This window comes from Petaurus breviceps, unplaced genomic scaffold (genome assembly GCF_028583685.1).
Source record: "Petaurus breviceps papuanus isolate PSGF00001 unplaced genomic scaffold, PetGlider_PUasm1.0 90823, whole genome shotgun sequence".
NCBI classification, from domain to species: domain Eukaryota; kingdom Metazoa; phylum Chordata; class Mammalia; order Diprotodontia; family Petauridae; genus Petaurus; species Petaurus breviceps.
Genome location: NW_027187352.1, coordinates 5,237,267 through 5,249,689, shown reverse-complemented (window position 1 = coordinate 5,249,689; position 12,423 = coordinate 5,237,267). Strand labels below are relative to the sequence as shown.

At 42.0% G+C, this 12,423-nt stretch overlaps 1 protein-coding gene across 1 annotated transcript in view; it reads right to left on the bottom strand.

The window, feature by feature from the left end:
* MOGAT2 (monoacylglycerol O-acyltransferase 2) overlaps positions 1-10,985 on the bottom strand; it is a 40,849-nt gene extending 29,864 nt beyond the window's left edge. The window contains exon 1 of the mRNA XM_069070869.1: positions 10,726-10,985. Within this exon, the coding sequence (XP_068926970.1) occupies positions 10,726-10,816 (91 nt within the window). The 5' untranslated portion in view covers positions 10,817-10,985. The remainder of the gene's footprint in view (positions 1-10,725) is intronic.
* Positions 10,986-12,423: the final 1,438 nt, after the last annotated feature.

Below are 12,423 nucleotides of genomic sequence, written 5' to 3'. Positions count from 1 at the left end.
GAATAAGGGAGACTCCTGCATTAGATGGGAAGGTATGCTAGAATAAGTATGAGGACACAAACCTTGACAGTCAGTGTGATCATAGTCAATAATCAAAGGGCCCTTCCAGTTCTGCTGCTCTGCATTCTATGTTCTAAGGTCACTGACATTCCATGGACCAAGATCTAAGATAATCCTGAAGCCGCATCATGAGGTAGAAAGAACACTGGGCTTGGAATCAGAGAAGCTTGATTCCAGTCCCTGGCTCTGCCACTCATTAGCTGTGTGGCCTTGAGCAAATCACTTAACCCTTTATGGGCCTTTGTTGTCTATCTTCCCCCGCCCCACCCAATCCAGCAACATGAGGGCATAGACAATATGAATTTTAGGGTCCCTTTCCTTTTAAAAAATGTTGCACACATCTTTTATTTTTATATCACCTTAATATCTAAATATATCCCTCCTCCTTTCTGTACCCAGAACCTCATCCCTTATGGGGGTGGGGAGGAGTGGAGAGGGAGGGAAGGAGATAGGGAGGAGGAAGACAGGAAGGGAGAGATGGAAAGATTAAGTGAGGGGGTAACAGAGAGGAGAGAGAGGGAGAAAGAGAGAGAGAGGAAGAAAGCTAATCACTGCCTTCTGTACAAAGTTGCCTCATATAAAAGTTGACTTACCCATCTCTTAAACATCTTATTGGGCAATATTGGGTGAAATACTTATCCATGTTTGTGCATAACTCCCCTAATATAACAGGCTGCTACCTCCATAATGGGGTAGCTAGGTGGCACAGTGGATAGAGTGCTGCTTCTGAAGTCAGGAAGACTCATCTTCCTGAGTGTAAATCTGCCTTCAGATGCTTTCTAGCTGTGTGACCCTGGGCAAGTCACTTCACCCTATTTGTCTCAGTTTCATCATCTGTAAAATGAGCTAGAGAAGGAAATGGCAAAACCACTCCAGCATCTTTACCAAGAAAAAGACTCCCAGACAGAGTCACAAAGAGTCTGACACGACTGAAAATGACTAAACAACAAAAACGACGACCTCCATAAAGGTGAGATTCTCTTATCAACTGGACTTGGGGGAGCTTCACTTGAAAGACATCACTTGCATATAGTCTCTCTATATATGACTAAGAAACCCAGCAGGATGGGAGAGACAAAGATATTCCATTCAAAGCAACTAGAGAAATATAAATTATCAGGGAATCCACCCAGCAAGATGCTCTCAGGACTTAACATGAATACAGCTACAAAACACCTTTTGTAGGAATTAAGAAAGACATATTTTTAAGATCAATTAATTAAATAAAAAGCATTTATTAAGACTTACTATGATCAGTGCACTGTATTAAGCATTAGGAATACAAAGGAAGGTAAGAGAAAACAGTCTCTGCCCTCAAAAGGCTGACATTCTAACAGAGGAAGACAATGTCTAATTAGGTACATACAAGTTATACAAAGAGTAGATGGCAGGTAATTTTAAAGGAGACAATAACAGCTGGGAAATCCATGAGAGCTGGAACTCCCGCAGATGGTAGGATATGAACTAAGACTTGATGGAAACCATGAAAACTATGAGGTGGATGTGAGGAGGGAGAGAATTATGGGCACAAGGGCACAGCCAATGTAATATATAAATATAGAATGCAAAGACAGAAGCAGAATGTTGTCTATGAAGAGCATCAAGGTCAGTCTAGCTGGATCACAGTGTGTGGAAGGGGCTAAAGAGTAGCAGTGGAAGTAAGTAGAAACTCCTGAGGCAGGAAGGCCAATTATTCCAGGCAAAATGGTCTACAATATGGTGGTAGCTGAATGAATGGAGGAACCAGGTGTGAGGCTAGAAACAAGATTTGGCAAGAGACTAAATAAGTGAGATGAGTGAAAGTCAGGAGGTGGCACCAAGGTTGTAAGCCTAGGTGACTGGGAACATTGTAATGCCTTTAATAGTAATAAAGAAGCTTGAGTGAGTGGAGAGTTTAGAGGGAAAGAGAATAAATTCTGCTTTGGACAGGCTGAGTTACAGATGCCTACTGGACAACAAATCCATTTAGTGATGTGGGACTGGAACTCAGGATTGCACTTGATATATAGATCTGGAAGTCATCTGCATGGATATAATCATTAAACCTATGGAAGCTGATGAGATCACAAAGCAAAATAGTATAGAATAAAAAAAAGATGAGGACATGAAAACATTGGCTTTCATCAACAGTTTAGTGGGTATGGGGACTTCTGGGGGCAAAGCCGAGTTAGTAGAGGAAGCAGGAGAGTTCTCCAAACATTCCTTTCCAAACAACTTTAAAATAGTTTCTCATATCGAATTCTGGAGCAGTGGAACCAACAAAAGGCATGGGTAAGATATTTTACCAACCGAAGGCAACTTAGGAAGTCAGAAGGAGAGGTCTGTGCCACTGGGGTGGGGGTTGACCTAAAGCCCATGTGGCACTAACTCCAGCAATGGCCCTTGGAGGTAGCAGCAACAGCAGCTTTAGGGTTTCTCACAGCACAGATGGTAAGGGGATCAGGCTACTGGTCAGAAAGAGATTACAGGAGAGCCCCTGTGCTAGCACTGGGCACAGAACATGGTACTATTTGGCAACTCCATAGCCTATACCCACTTCCAGGTCACAGTTCCAGGGTGGAGAGGAGTGCTTGAACTCCCAAGGGAGTAGAGGCCCTGAGGAGTGGTTACAAGAGAGCAGTGATCACACCTTTCCCCAGATCAACACCTTGAAAGCACTGTGACTTTTTTCCCCTTGTATTTCTCAATCAGGATCTAGGTTAGTGTGTTTTCTAGACCTGTGTGGAGTTGTGGGGCAGAACTTAGATAGACTCTTTCCTGCTATTCTGAAACCTTGGCTCCACCTCCATTGATCTCTTAATTGCCAAATCTACTGACCTTTTTTTTTTTTTTAATCCTCATGAAGGATTAAATACTTCCCACCCTCCAAAACTAGGTCTGAAAACAACATTGCAAAAAATCCTGATACTTGGAATGGGAGCTGTCCACCCCATCCTCACCCTGGGAACAGAGCCCAACTTTAATATAAAGCTCAAAGTCAAGAAATAGGCCAGAAAAAATGATCAAACAACAACAACAAAAAGAACCTGATGATAAAAAGTGTAACTATAAAAAACTGTACTCCTAGGGTAATAGGGAAGATCAATACAAACTTGAAGAAGATGATGTCAAAAGTGCTACAAGCAAAGCCTCAAAGGAAAAAAAATTGAATTTGACATTATTGATAAAAATTCCTGGGAGAGATAAAAAATGATTTAAAAAATCAAATAAGAGTGATAGAGGAAAATTTGGGAAAAGAAATGAGAGTGATGCAAGAATATTATTTAAAAAGGCAGCAGCTTGGTAAAAAAAAAAAAGGCACAAAAACACTAAAGAAAATAATACCTTAAAAAACAATTAGTGGGCATGACCTGGATGAAGGTTCAGCAAAGGCAATTGAAAAGGAATAGTCAGGAGAGAGCAGCATTATGAAAACTTAGATAGGAGAGAGTGCCAAGGAGGAAAGGGTGATTAACAGTGTCAGATGCTGCAGAGAGGTACAAAAGGATGAGGATTAAGGAAAGTCCAATAGATTTGGCAATTAAGAGATCAATGGAGATGGAAACAAGGTAGCAAAATAGCAGGAAAGAGTACAGCTAAAGTCTGCCCCACCACTCCTCCACACAGATCTAGACAACACACTAACCTGGATCCTGATTGAGAAATATAAGGGGGAAAAAGTCACAGTGAGTCATTTTCCCAGCCCAGGTTGGCACAGAGACAGATCAGGAATAAACACATAGAACATTGCAGTACAGCAAATGAAAGAGGACTAGAGTAAGATGAGGTTCTAGGAACTGTGCATGCTGCAGAAACAGGTGCCAACTGGTAACTCTCTCATTTACTACTTAGTTCTATGTCACAGATCAAGCACACACCAAACACACCTCCTCCGAGGGATGCCAGGGTGAAGAGCAGAAGGAGGCCCTAGGCTGTGTGTTGAGCAAGTTGAAAATCCAGAAGCAAGTAGCAGCTCTGTGGCTCTCAGAAGTAGATCAGCATCTTACTTCTGCCCACAAATATGTCCCAAATCACACCCATCCTTAAAAAAAAAACCTTCACTGGGACCTGCCATCCCCTCAAATTATCATTCTATATCATTCTGCTCCTTTTCAGCCAGCTTCTAGAAAAAAAAAAGATGTAGATGCTCATCATCATTTACTCTCCTCTCACTCATTCCTTAGCTCTTTATAACCTACCTTTTGACTTGATCTCTCCATTAAAACTGCTCTTTCAAAGTTACCCCCTATCTCTTAATTGGCAAATCTCATTCTTTTCCTCAGTCCTAATCCTGCTACATTTGATGTTATTGATTACCCTCTCCTCCTAGACACTCTTTCCTCCCTGAGCTTTTGTGAAAATACTCTCAATTGTCAATTGTCACCAGCCTACCCATTCTTTTTTATTATGTTTCCTAGCTCATTATCCAGAACATGCTTTCTTAGTGGTAGCTAAGGTTCTGTCCTAAGCCCTCTTCTCCCTCTGTGTTCTCTCTTGGTAACCTCATTAGTGCCCATGAGTTAAACTATAATTTATTTGCAGATGACATACATACATAAAATACACACACATATCTATATGTATATATACAGGCGTATTTTATATATACATACATAAACACATATAGTACAAACATGTGTATGTTTGTGTGTGTGTGTGTGTATGTATTCAGTCTCAGTCTCTTCAATGAACCTCAGTGCCACATCATCAATTGCCCATTGGCCATATCAAATTCAACGTCCTGATGATATCTCAAACTCAACCTGTCTCAAAACTGAACCCACTGACTTTTCCCCCAAACATTCCCTCCCTTCTTTCAAACCTCCCTGCTTCTCTTGCAGACACCACCATCCTTCCAACCTCCCCCATTAGAAACCTCACATTATCCTGGAACTCCTCATTCTCACTCACCCCATATACCCAATCAGTTGCCACATCTTGTCATTTCCTCCTTTACAGAATCTCTCTCATCTGACTCAGTTTCTTTACTTGTATAACTACCAAGACCCTTCTTACCTCTCACCTAGATTCATTTTATAGCTTCCTCATTACTTTTCCTTCCTCATGTCACTCCTTTCTCCTATCTGATCTGCACATGGCTGCCAAAGATATTGTCTTTACGGGCGGATGTGACTGTTATTTCCCTATTCAATCAACTCCAATGGCTTCCTACTGCCTCTAAGATAAACTATAAACTCTTTTTTTTTTTTTTTAAGCAATCGGGGTTAAGTAACTTGCTCAAGGTTACACGGCCAGTTATTTCTGGGTGTGGTGCTGAGTATCTGAGCCCGGGATTCGATCTCCAGGTCGTCCCAACACTGGAGCCGGTACTCTTATTCGCTGAGCCACCTGGCTGCCCCTAAGCAATTGGGGTTAAGTAACTTGCTCAAGGTTACACAGCCAGGTGTTTCTGGGTGGGTGCTAAGTGTCTGAGCCCGGGATTCGATCTCCAGGTCTTCTCAACACTGGAGCTGGTGCTCTTACTTGCTGTGCTACCTGGCCGCCCCTAAACTCTTCTTTTTGGTTTTTGAAGCCCTACACAACCTGGCTCCAATCCATGTTAACAGTCTCAGTGTATACCACCCCACTCCTGTCCTTTGAGATCAGCCAAACTATCCTTCTCCTCCTGTCTGTGACCCTCTACATGGACCTTCCCCAAAGCCAGGAATTCACTTCCTCCTAATCTCCACCTCACAGAGTCTCAATGCTCATTAATTAAAAAAAAAATTTTTGTTGTAAAACATGCTGAACGTGATGAATACAGAGAAGCATGGAAACAAAGAGCTACATGAACTAACACAAAAAGAAATCAACAGAGCCAAGAAAATACACACAATGACTACAACAAGGTAAATAGAAAGAACAAACAAACACAAAGAAAGCAAAGGTGAATGTAGTAAAATCATAAAGCTCAAGCATGACCCGAATGGAGAGATATGAGAGGATATTTGGGGTAGGTTGGCCAGAGGTAGGAGACCAACAAGTGCTGCATACTGTATGTTTTCAGATTTATTTTAATTGTTAGTTGTGCTGAATTTTTCTTTTTTTTTTTTGTCTTTAAAAAATGTTATTTGTCAGATAGGATGGCTCTTTGAAGATAGGAGAGGGAAGGATACTGGGGAAAATGATGCTGATGTAAAAAACAAAAGACATCAATAAAAACTTATTTTTAAACATTTTTAAGTTAAAAAAACAACCATGTCTCAAGCAATCTCTTTTGCATGAAGCCCTTCTTGATTCCCCCAACTGGTAATGTCCTTCCTAAATTACCTTGTACCTAACAACTTTGTTTTTATTAATTTTATATTTTGCCTTACCTATGTTTATATGCACATGCTATCTTCCCTATTAGAATGTAAGCTTTTTGTGAGTTGGGGGAAGGAAAGGGAATAAGCATTTCTAAAGTTGCCTACTATGTGCTGGGCACTGTGCACTTTACAAATATTATCTCTGTTGATCCTCACAACAATCCTGTTATTTCCATTTTACAGTTGAGGAAACTGAGGCAAATAGCAGTTAAGTGACCTACCCAGGTCACACAGCTAGTGTCTGAGGCTGGTTTTGAACTCAGGTCTTATTGCCTCTGGGTCTAGCACTCTACCTGGAGCTCCACTGAGTAGGAATTTTTTTGTTCTTTTTTTTTGCTTTTTATTTTGTTTTGTTTTTTGTTTTTGGAGGGCAATTGGGTTTAAGTAACTTGCCCAAGGTCACATGGCTAGGTTTTTTGTTTGTGTGTGGTAAGTGTCTGAGGCCGGATCCAAACTCAGGTCCTCCTGACTCCAGGTCCAGCACTCTACTCACTGCGCCACCGAGCCACCCGTTTTATTCTTTATACTTGTTATTGATGACTTCTTTCCTTCAGTTTTTTTTTCAGAGTCTATAATTAACCAGTTCGAGAAGGTCATTATCCTTTACTCTAGAATTCCTTGTCCTTCACTCTTGACCATCCACTGTTAAGCCCCACTAACCCACAATCTGAGCTACCCCTAGCATCTACTTTTTCCATTCCGGATCCTAAGCCTTTGAATAATACTTGATGAAATCATATGGTCATGAAGACTAGGTCCACTGCTCATTCATGTCTTCTGACCTCAACTAAGCCCTCATTTCCATACTTTCATCTAGCTCCCCCACAACATTTGTTTATAATTTTCTCCTGTCTTTTCAAACCCCACTGCTTCCCTCTCCATTTCTTCCCACCGCATTCAACATTTGACTACTCCTATTTTACTCAGAACAAAACTCTGCCTCGGTTTCCCTATCAGCAAAAAGAACATAATAATAGCACCTACTCCCTGGGTTGAGGTCAGGATCAAATGAGATGGTATTTGTAAAGCACTTAGCACAATGCCTGGAATACAATAGGTACTTAATTTCCTTCCTTTCTTCCTTCCTATTATGAGATCCCTCCTTTCATCTTCTCCTCATTTCAAAACCTCTTGAAATCTTTAATTATCCCCACCTTTACTCTCCCTTTTTTTTTTCTAACCCTAACCTCTCTACTTGCTTCCACAATCCCTTCTCTCTAATCTTCAGTCTCTCCCTATCTACTGGCTTCTTCCCTACTCAATAGAAGTATGTTCAGGTTCTCCTTATCCTTAAACAATACTTCCTTTAACCTAACTTCATCTCTTATCCTTCCTCTCCAAGAGAAGCCCACCTTCAGGGCTTCCACTTTCTCATCTTCCATTCACTCCTCAACTTACAGTTTTACAAACTCATACTGCTAAACCTGGAAGGCTCTTATTTTACACAAGAGAAATGTTTAATGTATTGTCCAAGATCACACAGGTAAACATGAGCAGAGCCAAGATTAGATCCCAAGTCTTCAGACTCCAAATCCACTGCTCTGTCCTTTATACCAGGCAGCCTAATGTCTAAGTCCTCCAAAACTCAGGAGATCCTAGAATATTTCTAGTAGAGAAAATATTCCACTTGACTTGAATTCTAGAGCAGAAGTGTCAGAAATGCAGCTTATTGCCCTAAATTAAGGTGTGACCAGTAGGGATCCCTAACTAGTTCACGTTTCTATTTGAGTTAAACACCACTATTTTATTTTTTTATTTATAAATTTATTGATTTTTAGTTTTCAACATTCATTTCCACAAGATTTTGAGTTGCAATTTTCCTCCTATCTTTCCTCTACCCCACCCCAAAATAGCAAGCCTACTGAATGCCCCTTCCCCAATCTGTTCTCTTTTATATCCTCCCTCTTCACCCCCCTAACTTTCTAGTAGGGCAAGATGGATTTCTATACCCCGTGCCTGTATATTTCCCAGTTGCATGTAAAAAAGGAATTTTTTTAAACATTTGTTTTTAAAATTTTGAGTTCCAGATTTTTCCCCTTCTTCCCTCTTCACCAGCTCCCACTGGAAAGATAAGCAATTCAATATAGGTTGTACATGTGTAGATACCCAAATCATTTCCATAGTAATTATATTGTGGAAGACTAGCTATATTTCCCTCCATCTATCCTGCCCCCAACTTATTCTATTTTCTCCTTTGATCCTGTCCCTTTTCAAGTGTTTGCTTCTAACTACCCTCTCCCCCAATATGCTCTCCCCTTTATCATACCCCCTTTTCTCCCCTACCCCCCCCCCCATTTTCCTGTAGGGTAAGATACCCAAATGAGTGAAACACCACTATTTTAGAACTTTGGTTCGAATTCCACCTTAGACATTTAATAATGATGTCTCTTGGAAAGTCATATAACAGTTCTGTGCCTCAGTCTTTTCATCAGTACAGTAAGGGAGCTGGTCTCAAAGGCTTTCAGGTTGATTCTGTAGTGTGATAGCTCTAAATCTAGGACCTAAACCTATAATCCTACTTAGCTAGTATGGTCTGAGAGTAAAGAACAATAGATTTGGAGTCAGGTGACAAGCATTTGAATGTTAGCTCTGAAATCACCATTCCAACAAGTCTGGGCTCAGGTGGTCCTGCCATTCTCCTCCATTGCCTGAAAGTCTTTCCTATTCACTTTCACTGGTTAAGATCTCTATTCCTTCAAGACACAGACTATGTGCCACATCTACTAGGAAGCCATTCTGGATTCCCGGACTACTCAGAACTCTTTCCTCCAGGAGATTACGGTGTATTTCTTTATTTGTTTACTTATGTGTTTCCCCCAATAGAATATAAGCTCTAAAAGACACTGACAGTTTTCCACTTCCACTCCAGCACTGCATACTGTTCTAATCATATTAATTAGGCACGTAATTAATGTTAGTGGAATTTAATTGAACCTACTAGTTGCTTAAGCAATCGCCAAATCATACAACCCTTTTCTGTCTGAAGTAGACTGTACTGAGGCCCAGTCATCCCCTATGCCTAGAAGGCACTCCTTCCTCCCCCCTCCCTTGTATTCAGTAGCCTTCTTTTCCTGCTAGGCAGAGGGTAGGTGCCCAGGCTTATTATGTGTATAAACCCTCAGATCTCTTCTACAGAAAGTGCTCCCTGCCTTCTCAGCTCTCCCTAGAATACAGTCTTTGGATATCTCCTTTGTCCCCAACACTTCCTCTACTTTACTTTACATAATGCTCACCGGTATGGATGCCATCCCCCTCTCAGGAAGTCAACTCTTTGAGATTACATTAAACCAACAGAGGTTGCGTTGTACAAAAATTGTAACACATCAAGTATGATGTAATGACAGGGCTTGGTTCATAGTAGATGGTAAATCTTATCATTCAGCAGAGAGCCCTGTACACAGTAGGTACTTTATAAATGTTTATTGAATATTGTTCACTTTGAGGAAATGAATTGAGCCTACTTTTTCTTTTAGCCTCACAGAAACGCGCCTCTGAGGAACACTGGGGAAATACAGGATGTCCCCAAAGTCCAGTGCCCTTTTAAGCTTACAAATCTTAAACCGGCAGAGTGATTTTTAGGCAACCCTGTGTCTGTTCTTTTATACAGGAGGAAACAAAAGCTCGAAAAACTTAACCAAGGTTTCGTGGCCAGTAAGTAGTAGAGTTGGAAGGGACCTTTAAAAGACTGTCCACTGTTTTAGAGGTTGTCAGCCAACATGTTATCCTCCAGCTTTCTCCCCTCAAGACGCTGGACAAGCATGCCACTTCTGCCTCTATCCAAGGCACTGATAAAAATGGTGAAGCCCACAGGAGTCTCCACAGTGCTAGACAGGCTTACCTTTTATCCTCCTCCCCCCCCCCCCCCCATCACCACACCCTTGTGGAAAAGCAGAAGGGGCTGAGGATCTCCCAAGCTGCCTTCCTGGACTGTCCTTCCCTCCTTTCTTCCACCATCAGGCTACAAATCCTTTCTCCCTCCCTCCCATTCCTCCCGTTCCCAGATCGCCTTTCATAGTCCAGCTGCTTGATTTTACAAATGAAAAAACGGAAGCCTAGAGGGGTTTGCCCAAGATCACATAGGTAGTAAATGACAGCGCTAGGATTAGAACTCCCATCCTAATGGAGCCTTTCACCCCTCGGGTTTTCTTCTTCTCCCTCCATTCCCATCCATCACCAGGACCCTGGGAGAGGGGTGGGGCAGAGGGGCGCTGGGCTGAAAGACCCTCAGATTGCCCAGTATTGGTCCCTTCTTTGCTCCTCCTCCTTCCTCTCCATTCCCTTTCTTCTCCCAAGGGGCCCTGAAAAAGGAAAGGACAAGGGGAGCTTGGAAGATTCCCATGGGAGGACATGCACATGTAGGACTACCTTCTTTCCTTACCGAAACCCAGGAAACTGAAGAGCCATACAAACGCGGCTAGAGTCTGCAGCCGCCGCTCCAGCGGCACCGAGAGGGGCGCGAAGGAAATCATCTTGGCCTCAGAGACCTGGTTGCCTCAGCAAGCTGTCCCCGGGAGAAGGGGTGTGGGGGCGGGAGGCTCCCTCAGACAATCGGTCCGGAACTCGGCACTCCCGGAGCCACCTCAGACACTGGAAGACTCCGGCAATTTGGCCTCGCCCATCCAGGAGCTCATTCCTGGGGGCGGGACTTTGGCTCTTCTGGGGCTGAGCTGGTCAACCTTTGCTTTGGGCTGCGCTCCTGCCCCGCCCCCCATGCTGCTTTCAGTTGTCACTCAAACCGCGGGAGGGAGGTGAAAAGACATTCAGAGGTTGTCAGTCAGAGTTTCAGAGAAGGGAAGTGATTTACCTAAGGTCACCCAGCAAGTAAGCCCCAGAATGATGTTTGAGAGCCAGCATGTTGGAAAACGAAAAGTGGAAGGGAGAGTGATGGTTCTAGGCTAACTAAGTAGGTCCTTGAGGGTCAATGATAAGAATTTATACTTTTTTTCAGACAGCAACGGACACCCACTGCATTTTTTTAGACCAGTAATACGATTATAGCAGTGTATTGGAAAGACCACTCTGATTTCCCAATTGATACAGGGTCAAAGGATACGAACAGGCAGTTTTCAGACAAAGGAATCAAAGCTATCTATAATCATGACAAAAATGCTCTAAATCACTATTTATTAGAGAAATGCACCTTAAAACAACTCTGATAGGGGCGGCTAGGTAGTGCAGTGAATAGAGCACCCGCCCAGGAGTCAGGAGGACCTGAGTTCAAATTCGGCTCAGACTACTTAGCACTTAACAGCCATGTGACCTTGGACAAGTCACTTAATCCCAATTGCCCTACCTTCCCCCTTCCAAAAAAAAAAACCAACTCTTCGGTACCACCTCACACCTATCAGATACGACAGAAAAGGAAAATGATAGATATTGGAGGGGATGTGGGAGAATTGGGACAGTGGTGCACTGTTAGTGGAGTTGTGAAATGATCCAATCATTGTGGAAAGCAATTTGGAACTATGCCCAAAGGGCTATCAAACTGCATACCCTTTGATTCTGCAATACCACTACTAGGTCTGTATCCCAAAGAGATTAAAAGAGGGGAAGGGGAAAGAACTTATTTGTGCAAAAATATTTATAGTAGCTTTTTTTATGTTGGTAAAGAATTGGAAATTGAAGAGATGTCCATTAATTTGAGAATGGCACAAGTTTTGGTATATGATTGTAATGGAATACTATGGTACTATAAGAAATGAGGAGCAGGATAATTTCAGAAAACCTGGAAAGACTTACACAAACTGATACAAAGGGAGCAGAACCAGGAGAACATCGTATACAGTAGAAACAATATTGTACAATAACCAACTGTGAATTACTTAGCTATTTTCAACAATACAATGATCCAAGAGAATTCCAAAGGACTCATGATGAAAAATGCTATATCCACCTCCAGAAAAAGAAATGATGGAGTCTGAATGCAGATCAAAGCCTGCTATTTTTCACTTTCTTTAATTTCTTCATGTTTTTTTGGTCTGTGTTTTCTTTTACAACATGACTAACATGGAAATGTGTTTTTCATGATTGTGCATGTATAACCTGTATAATATCAAATTGTTTATTGGCTCAGCAA